General features: G+C 40.1%; 1 protein-coding gene across 3 annotated transcripts in view; it reads right to left on the bottom strand.

The window, feature by feature from the left end:
* Window positions 1-9,083: 9,083 nt before the first annotated feature.
* SPATA18 (spermatogenesis associated 18) overlaps window positions 9,084-22,476 on the bottom strand; it is a 40,681-nt gene continuing 27,288 nt past the window's right edge. For 2 of the 3 annotated variants that reach the window (XM_034671828.1, XM_002919408.4), the window contains 6 exons: window positions 21,002-21,160; window positions 20,009-20,184; window positions 16,324-16,447; window positions 14,241-14,324; window positions 11,699-11,747; window positions 9,084-11,393 (listed from right to left, as the gene is read on the bottom strand). In XM_034671828.1, coding sequence (XP_034527719.1) covers window positions 11,386-11,393; window positions 11,699-11,747; window positions 14,241-14,324; window positions 16,324-16,447; window positions 20,009-20,184; window positions 21,002-21,160 — 600 coding nt within the window. In that variant the 3' untranslated portion in view covers window positions 9,084-11,385. Of the gene's footprint in view, window positions 11,394-11,698; window positions 11,748-14,240; window positions 14,325-16,318; window positions 16,448-20,008; window positions 20,185-21,001; window positions 21,161-22,476 lie in introns of all 3 variants that reach the window. The other variant, XR_004628871.1, reaches the window with a different exon arrangement.

A 22,476-nucleotide genomic window follows, 5' to 3' on the forward strand; every position in this document is an offset into this window, starting at 1 on the left:
AGATGCTTAACCAACTGAGCCACCCAGGCGCCCCCTCATTATTTCTTAGATCCCACATTTTTCACTTTTGTGGCTTACAGAGAAAAGTTGCTGATGAATACGATTTCATCTGATACAAGATACTTCCGACCTTGGCTTTGGTTTTGTTTCCAATCTAAAAGTATTGATCACAATGAGATTCTCTCATCAAAGCCCAGTGCTACTAGCCATTCTGAGCTTGTTTGCAGAGAACTCACAGCATCCATTCAGAACCCAGGAGACTGTACTATCTGTATCATCCTGTCTTTACTTAAAATGCTGACACTTTGTTCATCACAGATTTTTTCATTAACTTTGATTTTTTTCCTCTAGCTTACTTTATTAGAAGAATACAGTATAGAATACGTATAAAAATATGTGTTAATTGTTTATATTATCATTATGGCTCCCAGTTGACAGTAGGCTATTAGTAGTTCAGTTTTGGGGGAGTCAAAATTATATATAGATTTTCAACTGTGTGGGAGGTTGGCACCCCAACCCCCCACATTGGTCAAGGGTCAACTGTATTTATTTATTTATTTTTCTTATAATAATATTTTTTATTATATTATGTTAGTCACCATACAGTACATCCCTAGTTTTTGATGTAAAGTTCAATGATTCATTAGTTGCGTATAACACCCAGTGCACCATGCAATACGTGCCCTCCTTACTACCCATCACCAGCCTATCCCATTCCCCCACCCCCCTTCTCTCTGAAGCCCTCAGTTTGTTTCTCAGAGTCCATAGTCTCTCATGCTTCGTTCCTCCTTCTGATTACCCCCCTTTTTTCTTCCCTTTCTTCTCCTACCGATCTTCCTACTTCTTAAAATATTGCATTAAAATATTTTATTGCTGAGGTTTTTTGGTACCCAATGCAACCGCATAACTCGCACCACCCTAGGCCAGACCCTGCTGCCATTGAGCCAGTGCTAAAGCCCCCTCCTCTCACCCAGGTCCACTGCACACTGTTGGACAATGCATAATTCTAGGGGACTCTCATCAGAGTCCAATCAGTGCTCTCCAGTGCTACTGTCAGTCCACACGCTGTTGGCCATAGGTCCACCATTAAATAAAGAGCTTGCATCAGAATCTAAATCAACTGGGTCCCTAAGCACACTGGTTAATGCAATTCTTTTTTTAAATAGCAAGACTGTCGATGAAGGATTCAGTGCATTGATTTACATTCTGGTCCAAGTTCTTTGAAGACGGGCACTTCGAGTAGCAGCAATTCCAATGAGGGCACCTCCCTGAGATTGTGGAAGGCGAAAGTCTGCACAGCCAAACAGGGACATTCTGTTTTCACCTCTCCTGCCTTCTTGACGGATGCATCTCCAATAGCCAAACCGGCAGAAAGATCTATTCAACCTCTCCTTTCATCCTCACCCCGTTTTCCTTACATCTTCAACGTTTGAAACTTTCCCTTTCCCTTTCCCTTTCCCTTTCCTGGATTGGCTGTGAGGTGAAAGTTCTAGGACACTGTTCCGGTTAGGAGAGAAATGTACCTTACCCAGGAGGACTTCTGCAATCCTGATACCCACACACCACATGGATTGGCTACAATTAAATACAAATAATGCAGATGATCCATGACACCAAGGAAGGGTTTTCCTTCAGCCAACCAGTCCCGATGTCTTGAAACTGTTTCATCTCCGAGGATGCCAGGTAAACTGGGGATTGAGACCCTTTTCCAGAAGTCTGACCCGGTGATGGAGAGCTTAAAGAACTGGGTGAAAGCCTCCTTGAGAAAGGCGGGAGTAGGAAGCCCTTCGTCAGGTTTTGCCTGGAGACTAGTATTTTAACTTAAACTTAGGTATGTGGCCATTGGCAGAGGGGATATTTAACTTATCAATTCACTGACTGTAAGGATATCAATTTAAAAGATCAACATTCTTTGAAAAATTATCTTGTTAAAAAATAAAATAGAAAAAAAAATAATAATCAAAGCAGGCTTAGAGAAGCCAAAAAGGCGATCTTCGTGTTTGACCCGAAACATCTCTGCTTCTGAGAGGTGATTTTAAAGGAAAGAAAATAATTAATGTTATAAATTTTTCTTCCTGTCGTGTAAAACTGTGGCTTTTTCAAACCCTCTCGCAATATTATTCCGGTGAGTCCCTGCAATTTCCAAAGGGTATTTCTTAGCAATGTTATTCGTCTTCCAGGTGAAAGCTAAAATAGTTGTTTGGAATAATCCTAAGGATTTCTGAAACTGATCCATGGGAAATGCTAATAATTTGAAAAATCTTGGACATCTTAGAAGATCATTGAAGAAACCATCAAGATCTCCTCTTCCATGTTTAAGAACAAAGTGCTTTGTTTAAAACATTTATTAACAGGGGCGCCTGGGTGGCACAGTCGTTAAGCGTCTGCCTTTGGCTCAGGGCGTGATCCCGGTGTTCTGGGATTGAGCCCCACAACAGGCTTCTCTGATAGGAGCCTGCTTCTTCCTCTCCCACTCCCCCTGCTTGTGTTCCCTCTCTCGCTGGCTGTCTCTCTCTGTCAAAATAAATAAATAAAATCTTAAAAAAACAACAAACATTTATTAACAAACTGAATTATGTCTCAATAAGAACTCTAAGTTGACAAGATGATAGTGCTAGGTTGCATAAGAGGATTTAAAAAAAAATTTTACACAAAAATTTTGTTCTCTCAAAGGAATTGCTTCCAGAGGCTTGGGTATTAAATGCCATCCCCTTTATAAGGTATAATTATATAGTTATTTAACACTCACGTTTTCTATCATACTCTTTGTGTTTTATGCCTGACCATTCTCTGTTAATTTAAGTTATTCTCCAAATTTATGGAGAGCAGTAAAACCAGTAATTAAGTTACAGATTTTATCAAAGGAATTGCTATTTCCCAGTTTGTCTTACTACTACTGGCATCCTCTCACTTCTTAAGCAACATTGCCATCTCGTGGCTAAATCCATAACATTCCCCAAGAAAAAAAACACCAACCCTACGTGAACTAAATAAAGTGACCCAGAAAGCACCAAAGATTAGAATTGATTTCTGTCCCTAGAATTTCCTCCAAATGTGGATCAACTTGGTTAGGAAGGGAGAAATCATCTCAAGAAATTTTACAACTTTAGTTTCCAATAATCAATGTTGTTTTGTCTTACGTTACCACCTCTGGCTATTCAATGAAGAAAAGCTAAATTCAGGCAAGGAAAACATTTAGAAAAAAATCTATTGTTTCCATCAAAGCATCTCTATTAGAACTATTAGCCCATGCCTTTCAAATCCTGGCACATTCAAACTGGGGTTACATTTGGCCCATCTAAATCAGTATTTCTTTTCTGGAGCTAGTTTAGAACCTGCTTTTCAACTTAGACACTGCCTTGATGAGAGATTCCATCAAGCTCTAAAAAGGAAAGAAGAAAAAGTGCTTCAGTTTTCATTAATGGAAGTTGAAACAGGTTCACTTCCAATCTTCTCTTTGGGTCATTTGGGACTTTGCCAAGTAAACAGAAAAAGCCAAATTTCTCTCCTCTATTCAATGTTTGGGAAAATCCCAGTGGAGGTAAGCCATCTGTGAGGTCTAATATTTGGATGTCAGTTGCGCTGTTTTAGATTTTTCTCTAGAGACTCATATGAATAATCATAAAGATGTTCCTAAGTCTGAATCATCCAGGTGTCTAGCTCCATTTGGCAGACAACCATGACTAGGCAAACTATGGCCGATGGGGACTCATTATTCTAACTATGACTCTCTCAGTTACACACAGTGAACATAGATCTACAGGGTTGAAGGGGATAACTTAGGAGTTTAGTAAGAAATATATATTCTGACAACTCAACAAAGAAGGTACGCAAACATGAAACACAAAAGAGGACAATTGTAACCTGTAGGGAAGAAAAATAAAATTATTCTTTTTCATCCTTTTCTTTTATTGAAAATCTAACTGTACAGCCCACAATTGGCCATAATTTTATGTGTGTGCAGAAAAAGAATGAATATGTTAAATTTCCATAATTTCCTTATTACTAGAGTGTAGCAAATAATTAAAAATTCTCAGAGGCTTTTAAATTAGTACATCATTTTCCATTTAGACAACTAAGGACAACATAATATATGCAATAAATCATTTATGCAATATTTCACTTGTGGATCATTAGAACCAAATACAGACCTGTGTTTTTCAAACTTGTCTGCCTCTATTAAAAATACAGATTCCCCTGGAGATTCTGATTCACACTTGGAGTGGAGCTCAAGAATCTGTCTCTGATAAACATGCCAAGTGATTTTCATCATCAAACAAATTTGGGACATACTAGTCAACATTTTTATTGAAGTGACTTAAGACATAAATATGACCACAGCTCTGACTTGTTGAAAGTTTAAGTATAATTTAAAGAATTGATTGTCATTTTTAATAACCCAAATATTCAAAGTTTTAGAAAATAATTATTTGAAATTTTCATAGAATTAATGCATTATATGAATCAGGATATGTGCACCTTTATATGGAATGCCATTCAGTGTTTTAATTTTGAATAATATCCACTGTCTCTTTCATTGATTCATAATGACATTAAAGTTTGGGTGCCTGTTTTTGAGAAGTGCACGTGAATACGCGTTAGGGATATTAGCTAGGAAACTGAAACCCTGATAGAGAAAGTAGAAGGGAATGAGAGAGAAAGTAGAAACAAAGCAGCAAAGGTGTGACATAGCCAGAGATTTAAGGAAAAACATGAATGCTAGAAAAACCACCCTGATAGATATGGGGCTTGAGGGAATTCTATTCCATGATACAATTGATAGAAGTGTGAAGAAAATAAGACAAAAGGAGAAGATAAGCAGAAGTATAAAGAGTAAACATAGGAGCCCCTGGGTGGCTCAGTCAGTTAAGCATCTGACTCTTAATTTCAGCTCAGGTCATGATCTCAGGGTTGTGAGATTGAGCCCCGAGTCAGGCTCCGTGCTGGGTGTGGAGCCTGGTTGAAATTCTCCCTCTCTCTCTCTCCCTCTGCCCCTCCCACCCCACTTATGCTTTCTATTGCTCTCATTTAAAAAAAAAAAAAAGAGAGAGAGATAAATTAGAGATTTTCATTTTAGGCTTCTTATTTAGAAACTTATTTATTGGGGAAAAGTCTTAACAGGTGATAAAATCAAGATTCTTCCTCCACATGTAAAAGTTGAGAAGGCCTAACTCCCAGTGCTCAGCATCGTCTGTAATTCTAAAACACAATAAATAGGTCCTAAAGAGGCATTTCCTGAAATTGGTCTTCTAGGACAATACCTTTACAGGAGTGCCATGAAACAAGGGTTCCATGGTGAAATAAATTCACAGAGTGCTACATATGTCATTCTCCCTGAGGTTTCCCATGAACAGCAGATGATGAAGGGTTCTTCGGGGTCCGGCAGAAAAGATGGTTTCAACTCATCTTTCAACTCCTTTTTCCAAATGAATAGAGCCACAAGATATTTTTTTTTCACCCCACATCTTATTAACATCCTACAGACTCAGTGAAAAGATGCTGGGCTCACCATGAGAAAACGTGAGTTTGAACTTTTGCTCCAACATTTACTAACTTCGTGACTTGCAATTAGGTTACTTAGTAATGACCTAGAGCCTTCGCTTCTCCATCTCTAAAATATGGTTTACTAACACGCAGTGCTTGGCACAATGTCTGGCATATAGGAAATGCCAGATTAAATACTTGTTGATAGTATTCCACGGAGGATTCTCTGGGAAATGTTAGGTCTTCTTAGGTTTTCTGTTGAATTATCAATATAAAGTATAAATACTGAATTACACTATCACTCTTAAAACATCCAGGAGAAATTTATTTTTTCTAATAAGAAAATCCAAAAGTTTTTCTTTTATTTTTCCACCCTACCCACCCCCTTCCTTTTTATCTCCAGCTACGCAATTTCAACTCAAACTAAGAAAGGTCACAGGTCAGTGACAGCACACCAAGGCCAGTGATTCGTAGCAACAGCCTAGAGTACGCATGCAAACGGGTCTTGGATCAAGGTAACCACTGTCTTAATCTGCTCAGGATGCTATAAGAAAAATACCATAGAGTGGGTACTTTAGACAACAAACATTTATTTCTTGCAGTTCTGGAGGCTGGGAAGTCCAAGATTAAGGTGCCAGCAGATTTGGTGCCTGGTGAGGACCCACTTCGTCCTTCATGGACAGCCATCTTCTTGCTGACATGGCGGGAGGGATGAGGGAGCTCTCCGGGATCTCTTTCATAAGGACACCAGTCCTACTCAGGAGGGCTCCACCCAAATGACCTAATCAGCTCCCAAAGGCCCCACCTCCAAATACCACCATTTTGGGGATTAGGATTCAACATATGAATTGGGGAGGGGGGCTGGGGAGGGACACAAATTTCCAGGCTGCAGCAACCATTGCTGAGATGAAGTTGCCTTTCGGAAAGAGAGAACTCTGGCTGGCCAGTAAGACTGCTCACACCAGACACAGCAGAAGAGGTGAAAGCTGGTTTTCATGACTTGGTCTACCCCATTCAAAGGGATATATTTACATATATATTTACATAACCTGCTAAAAGAAGTCGCCTACTCAGGGCCCTCATGGTCCCTCTGTCCCTTGTCTCACCCTCTATCACTATCACTTTCAGGAAAAAATCCAAAACCTCATTCCTACTCTGGGGTTACTGCTCCAAGTTATTTGCATTTGCATTCTAACATCCTCAGAGTCTTCAGTCGGGGTAAAGCTCTAAAACGGAAATGTCAAGAATCTGCCAATAAAGTGCAAGCGAGTAGGGAGGACCTCCTGTCAGGCTTCCTAAAATTGCTTCTGTGGAAAGTAGATTCTTCAACCTTGACAACGTGTCTTCCCTGGTTCTGATTCGTGCCTCCTTCCTAAGGGCGAGTACAAAGTCCTTTATGTCGTCCCTGCCACTTCCCAGCATGTTATTTTAAGCTGCACGTGTATCTCCTCAGATCCTTCTCACCATATGTTACATTAAGCTGGGAAACCTCGCTCAAGAAGTTATTACTGGGCACTGAGTCTAGGCTTCTAGAGGACAGCGCCATGGAGGACTGATTCACCCCACTATCAACATAATGGACTTTAGATGATCTCCCAAACAATAGGTCATCACTGGTCACTGCACCATCTTTCAGAGAGCTCCCAGACCCACCCCTGAGGTACACACTGCCGAGGACTACTGAGCACGTCCTCTCCACGACTGAGAGTCTTGGTCACCATTGTATCCCCAGGGCCTAACACAGTGCCTGGCACACCATTTTACAAGCATCAGCAAGTGCTTCTTAAGTGAAGGAATGACAAAGGAACAACTAGCATTTCCATTCTTGCTTCAACTTGTGACTCACCCAGCTGAGCCAATCTTAAAACTCTCTTACTCTGAAGACATGGCTCCGAAACTTCTTCCCTGGTCTAAGGTGATAGAACTAAGTAGAAGAGAAATGTAATGCCCCACCCCAGCATCCCAAGAATGGCTATCAACCACTTAAAGTTCTGATTCATCAAATGGTACTCAAGATCTCCTGACAACTGTCTGATTACGAAAGACCTTTTCTAAAATATATTTCGCATCTCATTTCAATACATTATTTTGGTTGTATCACTAAAATCATGGCTTAAACTCTATTGAAATAAAGCTATAACACACCCATTTGTCATATTCTTTTGCTGTTCATACAATAGAAAATAAAGTTAGCTGCCCAATTTTGATATACTCATTGCCAGTGACCCCATGGAAAGTATAATATTCATGCTGGCACCCAGTGGGCAATTTTTTAAGCATAAAATTGTCCCACTACATTTCATTTTAAAATAAGAAAATTAGTTCCTGCCTTATTTTCAAGGCCCCTGTTCACTCGCTGTGTTAAGGCCAACACACTTCACTGCTTTGGTATTTAAATGGCATACACCGAATGTCACTTACCCATATGGCTCCTGGGCTCACATTTCAATGACCTAATGCAGTTTGCAACACTAGTTTCTTAAAAGCTCCATAACAACTTTGCCCTTAATTATAGGTGTGATATTATCCAAAGTCATACTGCTAAGAAATCTCTCACTCAACCCAAACTTTATAGAACACTGTTGGCAGCAATCCACCTCATGAAGGATGTGGGGTGCCTAGAAATGAACCAGAAGGCTCTGCAAATCGCCCTGGAGCTTAGGAACACGGCAGGTAGAGCCCACAGCTGTGGTAATGGGATGCATTAGAACCGGTCTTAGGAGTTCCTCCTCCCCACACTCATTTTATTATTAATGATCCTGGGATCATAGGTTTAGTAGATATTTTTAAAAGATTGAGTAATTCACCTGTGAACGGCAACTGAGTCACACTGAGTTACACTCTCTTGTGCAGTTCACCACATTTCTTCTATTGCCCTGCACCCCTTTCTTCTATATGGGTATTTGCCCTCCCGATTAATGTATTTAAATTCTGCAATTGATACACTCTACTGATCCCATTTTCTTTTCTGTCTTCCATCATTATCTGCTCCCTATGACAAGAAAATCATCAAAGAATGCAACTGGCCATGACATTAAGCTCCCTGAGGGCCAGAACCCTGTCTACCACTCTATCCCTAGGAGTAGGTACTGAATCTAGCACACATTCATGAGTGTATGAAGGAATGAACCAGTAAACAAAAATACTGATGCTATAGGCCATGACAGGAAAAAAAAAAAAAAAGACAGGATAGAATGTGACTCTGAAAGAAAAGGCCTCGGAGGAAGATTGCATGGTGTATTAGAGGAATAGCTTCCTTACCTATAAGTTGAAGACACGCCTGAATTCGCTGTAGGAGGAACTGAAATAATCTAAGTGCAAGCTCCATAAAAATGCTACAGCACTATTCAGAGACAGTCTCTTGCCTATGATGACAATGGGTTGCGAAAAAAATTAACTAAAGCTGGCAGTTAAGCTACATTATAAAATTGCAGCAATCACAAGGTCAACCCCAGAGCAGGGAAGCGGTCCAGATTTCCTGCATGAATTGGTGGCCCTGGTTCAGACCTGACAGAATGGAGATGGACAAAGGCTATTGCTGAACTTGGGGATGTGGAAAGAAAGCATCTCATTGCAAAGAACCTGCAGACACAGAAGCACTCTTTTTCTTGATTTTATTATTAGATGTTAAGCCAATAATACAGAAATTGACATTTACCAGTTGACAAAGTAAGAGCTTTGCATATTTCAAAGTTACTAAGGTTAAGGTGCATGCCCAGATGAGATGAGTATAGGTCAGCCTCCTTTGATTTTGTGGATCCTTTCCAAAAATTATTTTAGACTCTTTACCATTATTCCCCGTGTGGTTACAGTTCAAATCAGAGACTTGAGAAATGACAAGTGGCCAGACAGGATACAGAGCAAATAAACTGAGCTATATGTGAACATTTTCCAAATCAGGGCATGTGTTCCCCCATTCAACTCCTAAAAATGAATTCTCATTGCTTCGTGAGATTTTAGAAAAGGTTTTTTAATATGTGACACACAGTAAAAGCTGCCTGGTTTCAATGTACACCAACTTTTCCAGAGATGCACTTACTACGTAAATCAAGGCATGACTAAGATTTTGTTCAAAACTTTATCAGGAGTTGTCCACCATTTCAGAATATCATATCCAACGCTGTTGTGATATCGCCAATACAATGTACATTGATCTGCTCATGACCACATACAGGTGTAAGCCTCTGATGACTTAATCTTATCTTCTAGGATGGCAATACCGAAGCTTTCTTACTGAAATACGTTTTATTAAAAACTACTTTTCCTTTTTTCTGCTTCGTAATAAGTTAGGATACTATACTCACTGTTTAAAAGTATATATGCATTTGGATCATATTAACACTGAATTTTATTTCAGAATAACCAGAATATTTGTCATAAAGGGGCACTGAATCTGGGAGCGTTGAGAGAACAACTGATCTCATCCAACCTGCGCACTCTAGAATAAAACTGAGACTCAGAGAGGTGGAGTACCTTGCTCAAGGCCACAAAGCAAACTGATGGCCAAGTCAGAACCAGAACTACCTGAACACCAAGCCCTCCTTCCAGCAGGCTGCCTTGCCTCAACGTGATGACTGCCTAAAAATACACAGAGGGGGAAAATGAACCTCATGCTTCAAAATGAAGTTGGTGACCATTAGACCCAAGGGACAGGGATGGAGGGGGTCTCTCCTCATCTCTAGCTACCAGCACAAGGGACAAGATGCTTCAGAGAAGTTTTTGCTTTGGGTTTTTGTTTTTGTTTTTGTTTTCACCTAAAAATCATTAGGTGCTAGTTCGGGCACTGAGTTTATGCAGACTGAGCTGTGGCCAATTCAGAGTTTCTCTCCAAAATGCACACAGAAAGCAGTCATTTGTGAGGCTTGTGTTTAAGACCACATTAAAGTGGGGCGGGGAGGCAGGGAGCAGACAAAACGTTACTTATCTTGGGAAAGCTGCGTTCCATTATTACATTGAACTTGAACTTTCTCAACAGTCCGTCACGGTAATCAAGGTATATTGGCTTAACTTAAAATCAATACATGGTACCCCTAGTTTTAAGCCCCAAGTTTAGGTATTTTTAGTCAGATGCAGTTCTTAGGAAGTCTGAATTTGTGAACAACTAGATGAAATAAATAAAGCACACGTCCAGGTCGCTTCTATACGTAACATGTACATTGAAACTGTATGAAACATTCCCAAGAGGTAAACAAAAGGGAATTACCATTTCTCTCAAAGCTGGCTTCTAGCCAAATCACTTCTCCGCATTTATGAAGCAAGAACATTCTCTCAGGTAAGTAGCTTTGGCATTGGTACCCAACTAAACCAAACAGGGCGTTCTCAAAGCAGGAAAAGAGAAGCAAGCCAGTGAACTCCATTCTCTCCGAAATCAATGCCATCGACATATAGCCTGAATCAAGCTACTAGGACAAGTTCCCCCAGCCTGGGATTAGGGCTGTCTTCAAACGAAAGAAAATTAAAACACTCAATATTGTTCTCAAGCTTTAAGCTAATACCAGCAATTACAATATTTCCAATCAATCTGTAGACTAAACTGACTCTGTCTTTTGAAGCCCGCATGGTAAAGATCTTCCACTTTAGTTTCTAGAGTTGCCATAAAAGAGCCTAGTATTTGAGGATGAAAACCCTGAGGGACTTTGCTTCAAATGAATATGATCCTAAACACCTATGCAATCGTTTTTATCAAAGTAATGGAATTTGTATCTAGAAAATAAAATAAAATGCAATATATCTGAAGTTACAAACACGCTAAGCCAAGACATTTAACTCTCCGTGTGGAGTGATACACAGAATTGCGTTTTCACATTATCTTAAGTGAGTGCTGAGGCAGGCACGGGAGACAGGCACTGGGGAAGTCGGCTGGTGCAGACGTGCTGTAGCAAAGGGACATGTCTGCCGGCTTTAAAACCCTAGGGAGGAAAACAAACAGTCCGTGATTATGGTCACTTCCTTAGACTTTTTTTTGGAAGAACCTAAATGAAACTGGGGTGGTCAGTCTGGGTTTACATCGATAAAACCTCTCAATCAGAGGCTCCTCCCGTGTCACCCATGGCACCTGCTTGAGCACCATCCATGGGAGGGCCCAGAAATGAAGGTGTGAGGTGGAGGTCAGAGATGTTCCCGGGGATGCGAAACATGCGTCTTGCTGTACGGGGCTGAGTGCTAAAAAGAGTAAAAAACAGAAGACTTGTTCTGTTTAAACCATCCCACTTACTCGGTGGCAATCCACATCTTATTGGAGAAGGGCTCCGGCTTCGAGATATCTGGAAAATAGAAAAGAGTCATGTGAATGAGACAGTAGATGGAGCTCAAAGAATGAATCCCTTTGACATTTTATTCCTAAAACCAGCTGAATAGTTGTTCTGAGGCACGAACTATGATGTCGTCCCTGAGGTTGAGATTCCTCTCATACATCCTGAAATAAATGGGCACTCAATTTGGTTTAAATCATGTCATTCATTAAAATCTAGGCTCATTGGCCTAAGTTTGTCTGTTTGCTTGTTTGTTTTAATAGTTGCTGAAGACTTTGAGACTGGATGCTCAGTGGCCATACTGAATTCAGTGCTTTCCAGAAAATAATTACTCATAGTAGTACAATTAACCAATTAGAGCTGAAATGATCAAATACTCTCTACCAGATTTTTATATCAATCATGTATTGTGTCCAAAACCCTGTCCTATGAAGGAGGGTCCCTGGGGAGCCAGAAAAGAATCATTTTCCAAATCTCACCTTTGCTTTCACTAAGCAAGTACTAACCTTATTTAAAAATCTCACCTAATGCTTTTACTGCCTATACTTACAAACCTGTTGTGGTTCAGAAATAACTGACTACAAGCAACATTCTTGCTCTGAGCTTTCCAAAACTTTAGATAAATACACACTAACAAAGAAGAAAGCTGTTCTGGATGCCTCAAGACCTCAAATAAGCCAAAAACCAGACTAACTAAAAATATTTGTATTTTATTTTGAAGGTTGTATCCAATCATTGTAAGGAAAGGATGGTGGAAAGGGACAGAAAGTGGGCAGTGGTTTCACCATTAATAATATATTTTAGGGGCACCTGGCTGGCTCAGTCAGTAGAGCATTCAACCCTTGATCTCAGGTTCACGAGTTCAAGCTCCACATTGGGCGTGGAGCCTACTTAAAAAAAAAAAAAAAAGAATGTATTTTATTATCATCTAAAGTTTAAATTATTTGGCTCTTCCTTGGGGACAAAGCAGGAAAGAGAAACAAGGGGTGTGAAACACGCATATGGGCTTTATCAGAGGGACATTGCCCACCAATAAGCCTTCCAGTGAGAGTCCAGAGGAAAAATCTGCCATAATTATGAGCACTGTAGGTGTCTAATACTGCTCTTTGATAAGCCATGTCCTCTTAGAATAAGGAGATTGTGATCCTTCCAGGATTAAATTCTCAAGATTTCTTTTTTATTTTTCAGTCCACTAAATGCACCATCCTTTTGCTTTTACCCACTGTAAATACTTATTCATGGATACAGACAAGTAAGTTATATTAAAAATCTCCAAGAGCAAAAGATCTGTGTTAGATACATGCCTTTTCCATTCGCAGGCTATTTCCTTTTTCGAATATTCCTCCTTAATTTCCTAGCTCATTGAAATTCCATCCATTCTAAAAAACCAGATTGAGTACCAACTCGCCCATGAGCCCCTTCCTCACTACCAAGTCCAGAGAGAGTCCCTACCTCCTCTCACGGCTCTAGTCCTTCGTGCCTCTTGTATGGACGGTGGGATATACCACACTCAGTTACTTTGTTTAAATCACATTCATCTTCCTGTATTGAAACCCACTCAGGGAAGAGACCATGTTTTTATCATGTTGGTATCCCCCCTGCAAATCTAGCATCCATCAGAAAAGGAAGGAACATTTGGTAAAGAGCATGCTGGAGTAATAGATGCCCCCTAAACTTAACAGAAGGGGGGGGCAGTTGTTTTTGGTTTGGGTTTTATAGAGGGAGTTTTAGAAGTTTACAGCTAGAGTTGCATTACTAGAGATAATTTCAAAGAAGTGGAGCCCTGCCAGCTGTGGTTCTCCTCCACCTTTCCCTAAACAAGATTGAACAAATATTTAAAGAATTTTTATTTGAAGGAACAGCAAATTGTTACCCTATCTGGTGTCCAGATGTCTTGGTCCAGTCCTGTATTCCAAAGGCATTGACTAAATATTATTTGTTGAATAGATCAACAGTGGTGAATCATAATAATGTTTTTGGTTTTCAAAAATGTTTTTGCTGTAATTTTTTTTTGACAGAGGTATTAGTAATCCTCCCAAGAACTAATACACAAGGAGACCAATGTGTTTCTTCCTACTTTTAAGTGCGGAGGAAAATTAATACCTGCAATGCCCTTTATACAGTATTGAAATCCAGACCATTTGAGCAATTTCTCCAAACTCATGCAGCAAGTTGAAGAGGAACCAAGGACCTGTGTTTAGGTCACTCCCATCCTCTGTTCAGAAGACTATATCTATTGCCCCTTTTCATTCCAAAACAAAACTAAAACTACAAAATACGTAAAGTCTATTATTCTTTGAAGTAATTAAGGAAAACACAAACTCTACGTCCTTCCTTCTAGAATGATAAATTCTTCAGCCCAAGGGAGCATAAAAATCACTTTGGGGTTATTGCAACAGGTTCTCTTTCTACCTATAGACTTACAGTCACCTCTTACATAGGTGATTATTGGAGATAAGAGTGTCGACCGTAAGATAGTTCGTGTAAAAATTATTAGATATATACCGTGCTTAAACCAATACGGCTACGGGGGTAGATGGGACTTAAACTCCTGCTTCGACATCGACTTACAGATCGCACTGAATTCCACTAAAAAAAGAGAAAGAAATAGTAGTTTGTGAAAGCTCACATGGCTTAAAACAATATGCATATCCCACAGAACAAGAGACTTTGTTCATATGATTACACTTGCCCATTGCTGGGCACCAATCAGCATGAGACACACTCCTCACATCTTATCTCTGCCCAATATTTGACAATAACTTTAGGGTATTTCTCAGATAAAATCCCATTACAGTGAACTTTGGAATATTCAAAGTCTTGGTGTTTGGTGCTTATTTTGATAAGTAAATTGTTAGAAATTACATTCAAGCTGGCAAATGTCAGAGAATGTAAGCCACGTGTGGGCAGGAATTTGTCTCTTTTGTTCATTGCTGAATCCCCAGCACTTAAATACAGTGCTCAGGTCATAAATAACTATTGAATTAAATAAATATTGTTGAATGAGATGAATTAATGAATGAGGGAGGGAATCACCATTGCTGCCCATCTACTAACTAAGTTAATGAATAAGAAAACGATATTGACTATAATGAGATTTTACTAGCAAAATCCTTCCTACAAATTTCCCTTCATTCAATTTTTTCCTTTATCCCAAGTACTTCCTTTTAGGATTTTCACATTTTGTTTTAGGAATTTCAGCTGGGGTAAATGTTGGTGAGATGTTTGAGGCGAGGAAGAAGAAAGTTAAATGCCTATTTGATGTTGAATATACAAATAGTGGCTATTTCCTCTCCCTCCCTTCCAAACTGCACTACACAGAGTCTACAATTAGAATTTCCTAACAGAAAGTGATAGTTGCAGGAGCAGGAAGCGTGTTTTATGAGCTCATTCACCATAGACCATGTGTGGCTGTCAGGTCAACCCAACCCAATTTCTGTAGATTCAACTTTCATAGCACAAAATATTTTATTGAGATACTATTCACTATAGTGGAACGTTTAAGCTGCAAAAACTCTTAGGTTCTTTTAAAATACTCTACTCCTGTTCTCCCTTATATTGTGCAAACTGCCATTGAAGCACTTCCCTAGTCTCTCGTTCAAAGAGAACGGGAGCTGAGTCCACCCAAATGGTGGCTTTGCACTGGACTGAAGAGCTTCCCTTTAGAATTCACTTAATTCTTTCTAGGACAGGCAGGATAAAAACTCCATCGTGCCGGGGCGCCTGGGTGGCACAGCGGTGAAGCGTCTGCCTTCGGCTCAGGGCGTGATCCCGGCGTTATGGGACCGAGCCCCACATCAGGCTCCTCCGCTATGAGCCTGCTTCTTCCTCTCCCACTCCCCCTGCTTGTTCCCTCTCTCGCTGGCTGTCTCTCTCTCTCTCAAATAAATAAATAAAATCTTTAAAAAAAAAAAAAACTCCATCGTGCCAACTATACAGAATATCCAAGCCCCCATGGCCACCCAACTCCCACCACAACACACATTAATACACTTCCGTATCGATAACTCCATTTGAAATGTTGCCCAATTATTTACCATGTTCAAAACATTTTACAACCAATGCATATAGGAAGCAACCCTCCAAAACTGATGGGCTACTCTCTCCCCACCTCCTCTGCCTTCTTTTTTTCATCCCCCCCCATACATCATACCAAGGAGAGAAAAACAGCACCTTCATTGTTTCCCAACATGGATAATTGTCAGTAAAAATTTGGCCAACTGCTTCCTGAAAGGTAACCGAACACTTCCCAATGCTTAGAATTATAGAGGGCCTCCAATAAAATGAGCTCAAAGAGCTTTGCCCTTATATTAGCATATTTCTGAGATGGAGGAAGCAAATATGACTAGTTACATCTTATAAATAAAGCAACGGACAAAGAAGTTACTGCCAGGAAATTATGAGGAATCATGGAAAAATCAAAGAAAAGAATCTCTTCTTTCCCAGCCAGTCTGTTTCTTCTCCTTGGTATGAAACCTTATCAAGCAACTCTTTAGACTTCCTCTATAGAATCTCTGGGTTTATAAATGTTCTCGAACTTGTGAATCAAACACTTGGGATGAATTGTCACTATGCAAGGCCACCGTACAAAAGCCCCTCTCTTGGTGACAGCTTCTCCCTTCATAATGACACAGTCATTCTCCATGAGAGCAGGCCACACGTGATAGAGGACCAAGGGAGCAGTGAAATCCGAGTCATAGCTGCGACGGTACCTATTTTAAACACACAAAAGAACAAAAAAGAGAAGTTAAGCAACGAGGTAGTGTCACTGGAGGACATCAGTGTAAATTTTCATTTTTTATTATGCTCAGTCTAGATGAATATGGATCCTGATTCTCTCACTAAAGAGATGGTTATGGGCTCTTAGAATAAGAACCAGTGATAACAAGGACCCAACATGGACTCACATAGAATAAGTGACTAAATAAGTGACTAATAAGAACTAAACTCGTTCCTTCCCTTCTCAGAATTATAAGCTACAGTTCAGAGAAACACTAGAGCTGGAGACCATCTGAAATCCTGTAGGCATCCTGAAAGATTTCTCATGCTATCTTTGTGGGCAAAATAAGAGAAATATAGGTGGACGATTGACTTAAGTGGATTAGAAACTGGTTCAATGATTATACCCAAAGTAAAATAATTAATGAGTCAATAAGACCTTGAATTTGGCTCTCTCTCAGTCCTTTGATAAGTAACATGTTCATCAATGACCTGCATGAACTATAGATAAATCACTCAAACGCTAGGGATGGGTAGGAAAAGAGGAGCAAATGACAGTATCAGAAAATAGCTCAACAGACAGGAACAATAAGATGACTCTAATAAGACACAATGTACTAATAAGACATATGTACTATGGGTACATATGAGGTTCCATAATTGAGTCCATAAAGTGTATAATTGCACAGATAAAGGTGATAAAAGACTGAATCATACTGTATAAGTAAGAATAACAGGTTTCAGTTTAACTCAAAATGATCAACAACAGTATTATATAACTGGAAAAAAACAGAAAATATAACACTAGTACAAATTAGCTGGATTAATAGAGAGTAAGAATGGAAAGGATATTAGTTCCTCTAAGCTGCTCCGTTCAAAGCAGGGGACTACATTCAGTGTGGACACTGGAAAAGGAATGCTCAGAAGAGCAGGAGCACAGGCTAGATAAACTGATCTATAAGGAAGTCTCAAATCCCCTTTATATGGAAAAAACCAAAGCCATGAGGCCAGAAGTAGGAAGATTTGAGTAATTGCTTCAAATATGTGAAAGGCTGCCAGGTGGTTTTTTGTTTTGTTTTGTTTTGTTTTGTTTTTTTAAGGATTAAACTTGTTCTGTGAAGTCCTCAAAGTAGAACCAAATAGTCATTCTTAGGAACCCTAGTTTCAGCTCTACAGCCTTCCAGAGGTGCAGGCTACAGCGTGTCCCAAAAGGCAGCACCTTCTGTCTGATTAAAGGCATAGAAGCAGGAGGTCCCCAGAGGTCTGTGAAACATGCAGATTCCATAAACTAAAGTGGGTGAACATTTCTGAGTGGTTCTATGCATTCTCCCAAGGAGAAAGGAATAAAGGAAGAGGGATGAAGAGAATATGTTCTGTAAGGAAATCAAAAAGCTTGATTGCAGTGTAATGTTCTAATAGCAGCTCTTCCATAAGTGGACACGTGTTAAGAGAGATGATCTGAAAGAAACTAGAAACAGGGCAATGGCAGGAAAATATGGCAAGCTAGAAGGCAATTGGGAACACCATCATTGTGATTTGGATAAGCAAAAGAAAGGTATGTAGTCTCTATCATCCATAGCTTATAGGGATATTGCGCCACCATCACCCCATAACTCTACAGACCAAACTAAGACCAAGAGCTAGCATTTCCTGAGTGCTCACTACATGCCAAGCAGTGTCCTTACAAAAAAAAAAAAAAGATTGTATTTATTTATTTGAGAGACCATACACAAAGATAAACTCCAAATGGATGAGAGACCTCGATGTGAGACAGGAATCCATCAACATCCTAGAGGAGAACATAGGCAGCAACCTCTACAACATCGACCACAGCAACCTTTTTCATGACACATCTCCAAAGGCAAGAGAAACAAAAGATAAAATGAACTTGTGGGACTTCATCAAAGATAAAAAGTTTCTGCACAGCCAAGGAAACAGCCAAAAAAACCTAAGAGGCAGCCCAAGGAATGGGAGAAGATATTTGCAAATGATGCTACAGATAAAAGACTGGTATCCAAGATCTACAAAGAACTTCTCAAACTCAATACATGAGAAACAAATAAACAAATCATAAAATGGGCAGAGGATATGAATAGACACTTTCCAATGAAGACATACAAATGTCTAACAGACACATGAAAAAAATGTTCAAAATCATTAGCCATCAGGGAAATTCAAATCAAAACCACACTGAGATACCACCTTACGCCAGTTAGGATGGCAAAAATAGACAAGGCAAGAAACAACAATTGTTGGAGAGGATGTGGAGAAAGGGGATCCCTCCTACATTGTTGATGGGAATGCAAGTTGGTACAGCCACTCTGGAAAACAGTGTGGAGGTCCCTTAAAAAGTTAAAAATTGAGCTACCCTATGATCCAGCAATTGCACTACTGGGTATTTACCCCAAAGATACAGACGTAGTGAAGAGAAGGGCCATATGCACCCCAATGTTTATAGCAGTATCGTCCACAATAGCTAAATCGTGGAAGGAGCAGAGATGCCCTTCAACAGATGACTGGATTATTTGAGAGAGAAAGAAAAAGGAGGAGTAGAGAGAGAGGGAGAAGCAGATTCCCCGATGAGAAGGGAGCCTGAAGTGGGGCCCGATCCCAGGACCCCAAGATTGGGACCTGAGCCAAAGGCAGCCGCTTAACCAACTGAGCCACCCAGGCACCCCCATGTCAAGCAATATCCTGAATAGTTTATCTAAATGAATTCAACTAACCTTCTCCAGCCCAAAGGAAAGAGGTATTATTATTTCCCCCATCTGACAGGGAACTAAGGAATAGAAAAATTAAGTAGCATGCCCCAGATTATAGAGCTAATTGGTGGTACAGCTGGGATTTGAACCGGAGCAGCTTGATGCCAGAGGGTCAAGCCTCAGGGTGTTCTTAACCACTAGCTTGGCCTCCTCCCAATAATCTCCAGTAAAATGTTTTAAATTAATTTAATTTCTTCTAATTTATATAAGAAACACTTACTCTGTAAAGGTTGATAGAAATCTAATGGTCCTAGAGCATCTCAAATGCTAGTGTGCACAAGGGACAGCTAGGTGTTTGTTAAATGGCAGATTCTTGAGCCCCACTCCAAACCTGCATAAAATATCATGCGGTGTGATCCAGGAAGCTTCCTTTTTAACAAGACTTGAGCAATTCTGACACAAGTGATATACCTCTATGCCATACTTTGAGAAACCTGGTCTAAATACTGCAGTAGAAACCAGTAAAAAGTAATATATATTTCTATGTATGTAACACCTTTGCTAGTGTTCCAGACAGGTTCCAGGTACTCATTAGTTCTCCCCAAGACCATTATAGTCAATGGAAATGATAACATAACCTCTGAATCACATTTGACTGACAAAGAAAACGACCCCAGGAGAGAGGTCCGCCCTGTGGCACGGAGAAGTATATGGCAGGGCCTGGAAGTCAGGTCCTGTCTGTTGATTTCCCCACCCAGAGTTCTTTTCCCTAAACTGTTACCGGGAAATAGAGAAGAGGTTATTTATTATTTTTTTAAAAAATCCCTTAGCTTCTGCTCTTACGTCTCTTACTTGCAATCATTAAAAATTTCTCCATCTGCCCCAAATGCAATATCCAGGGGTGGGTCTAAAGCCTGCATGGCAAAGGCAATGCAACATATCTCCTGGATGAATTCACTGAGGAGGCAAAAGTCAACTTCAGGAGGAAATGAAATCTTCGGATTGACATTCATGGCTCGGATCACATCCTGAAAAACAAAAAGATGGCATCACCTTGTTACCAACCTGGGACGAGAAGCTCTGACATCCATCCATCAGGGTTGGGGGGAGGGGCACAGGGAAAGAGCACATGGGTAAAGATATTGTAAACTAGGAAAGCTGCACATGGGCTGGAGGAGAAAGACTCACTCATGGGGAAAGAGGAAAGATGATGCAGAGGACAAATGGCATACCAGAGGCCAAGTCTCCCCCCAAAAAACTAAAGCCAACCCCTTTAGTGGCTTTTATTTATTATTTCCTCAATTTCCTATTCCGGGCAAGTATAGGAAGTGCCAACAGCAATTGTAACAGCTTGCCCTTATTGCATGTTTGCTACGTGCCAAGCCTTGTGCGAAGCAAATTACTTGCTTGTTTTTCACTTAATCTTCTCAAGAACTCTATGGGGTCATGACCATTGTTGCTCCCATTTAAAGGCTGGCAAACTAAAGCACACACAGGTGAAGGAAATGTGCAAGGTCAGACAGCTGGTAAGTGGCACAGCCAGGATGCAAATCTACATCTACCTTCCCCAAAGCCGTTGCTCTTAAGCACTACGGTATTCTTATCTCAATGCGTAAGAACCCATCGAAAGACTAGAACTATTAAGGTCAGACTACTTTTTCCCCATAAAATGTCTAAGAAACAGCCAATAATGACTGGTTCTACACAGTCAATTGGATGCTGCTCATTTCTGCTATCCCATTACATAAAAGCAATCCTGAGCACCGGGTGGATTTCTGAGTTATTAGAATTCCATGTAAAGAGCAGGAGCAAAACACCATTCCCACTAAGAGACCCAACACTTACATTAACACTGCTTTGGGAATCATATAGATCGAGATGACAAATGATATAATCCGAGACGGCGTCCTCAAAGTTATTCGACCCTGCGAGAGATGGTGTCAACGATTTCCTCACGCGGATCTTGAAATGTCTGAATGCCATCTTAGCTACGTGGAATGCCTCCTGCATGTAAAAATGCAGCGAATTTAATAGGCAGAGGAAGGGGAGTAAGGAAATCCAAAGCAAGGAATGAAGAAAGAATACCCACCAAAAATTCAACATTGTATGGGTCTTCTGATCACTAAACACAGTTGGTCAAAACTAATTTTAATCTGGGAGAAAATACATACCTCAATTTTGAAAAGTACACAAATACACCTACGACTATGCACATTCACTAATTTCAAGACAGTTGATCATTGTTCTGGTAATCCTGAGTGCAGGAGGCAGCACAGGGCAGAGGTTCTAGGAAACAGACCATCTGTCGTTACATGAACACTTAAGTGCTGGTTAGCGGCGCCTGGGTGACTCAATTGGTTAAGTGCCAGACTCTTGATTTCAGCTCGGATCATGATTCCAGGGTCATCGGATCAAGCCCCGTGTAGGGATCTGTGCTAGGCAGAGTCTGCTTCCCTCCCTGTGCTCTTTCTGTCTTGGATAAATAAATCTTTTTCAAAACAGTGCCAGTTAATGCTATGATCCCACCACAATGTCATATTACTGGTCCAGAAATGAAATTATCAATCTGTGTCTATGTTATACAAAGATACATATCAAGTATCTGGCATGTTTCTGGGCGTATATGAATTCAACAAATATTTATTAAGTGCCTGTTATGTAGCAAGCACCAAGGAAATTCAGTTATGCATGAAAGGCATGGGTGTTAAGCTTACAGAACCTTAACCAACTTCTTAATGAAATGAACCACGGTTGGCAAACTTCTTTCTGTAAAGAGCAGGAGAGCAAATGTTTTAGGCTTCCCTAAAATAGATACAGTCTCTTATCACATTTTTTTTTTGACAGTCATTTAAAAAATGTAAAACCATTCTTATGTTCTTAGCTCTCGGGTGGTATTTTCCTTAGAAATAACAGGCCAAGACAAGATCTGGCCCACAGGTCATAGTTTGCTGACTCCTGAAATAAATTAACAAGACAGGATAACGTTCAGTAGACTCTGAGAATTCTGCTCTCATACCAGTGTTTCGTTTTAAATATGAACTGTTCGTGTGTCTCATAACAGACCCTAAGTATCTCAGTATGGTACCCACTGATACCTCTGCTTTGAGAAGTAAGGATTATATATGAGCACTTTTAATCTGCCATCCTCAAGTAGCACATGTAATACAAGTTTTTGTAACTACTCTTAGTTAAATAAACAGAAGAGTTAACACAAGACCGCCTTCTGATTTTTTTTTGAGAAGGAAATCAGTCGAAGATTCCATGCAAATCAACACAGTCTACATTCATTTGAAATCATCCTCTATTTACGGAAACTTCTT

This window comes from Ailuropoda melanoleuca, chromosome 11 (genome assembly GCF_002007445.2).
Source record: "Ailuropoda melanoleuca isolate Jingjing chromosome 11, ASM200744v2, whole genome shotgun sequence".
Taxonomy (NCBI): domain Eukaryota; kingdom Metazoa; phylum Chordata; class Mammalia; order Carnivora; family Ursidae; genus Ailuropoda; species Ailuropoda melanoleuca.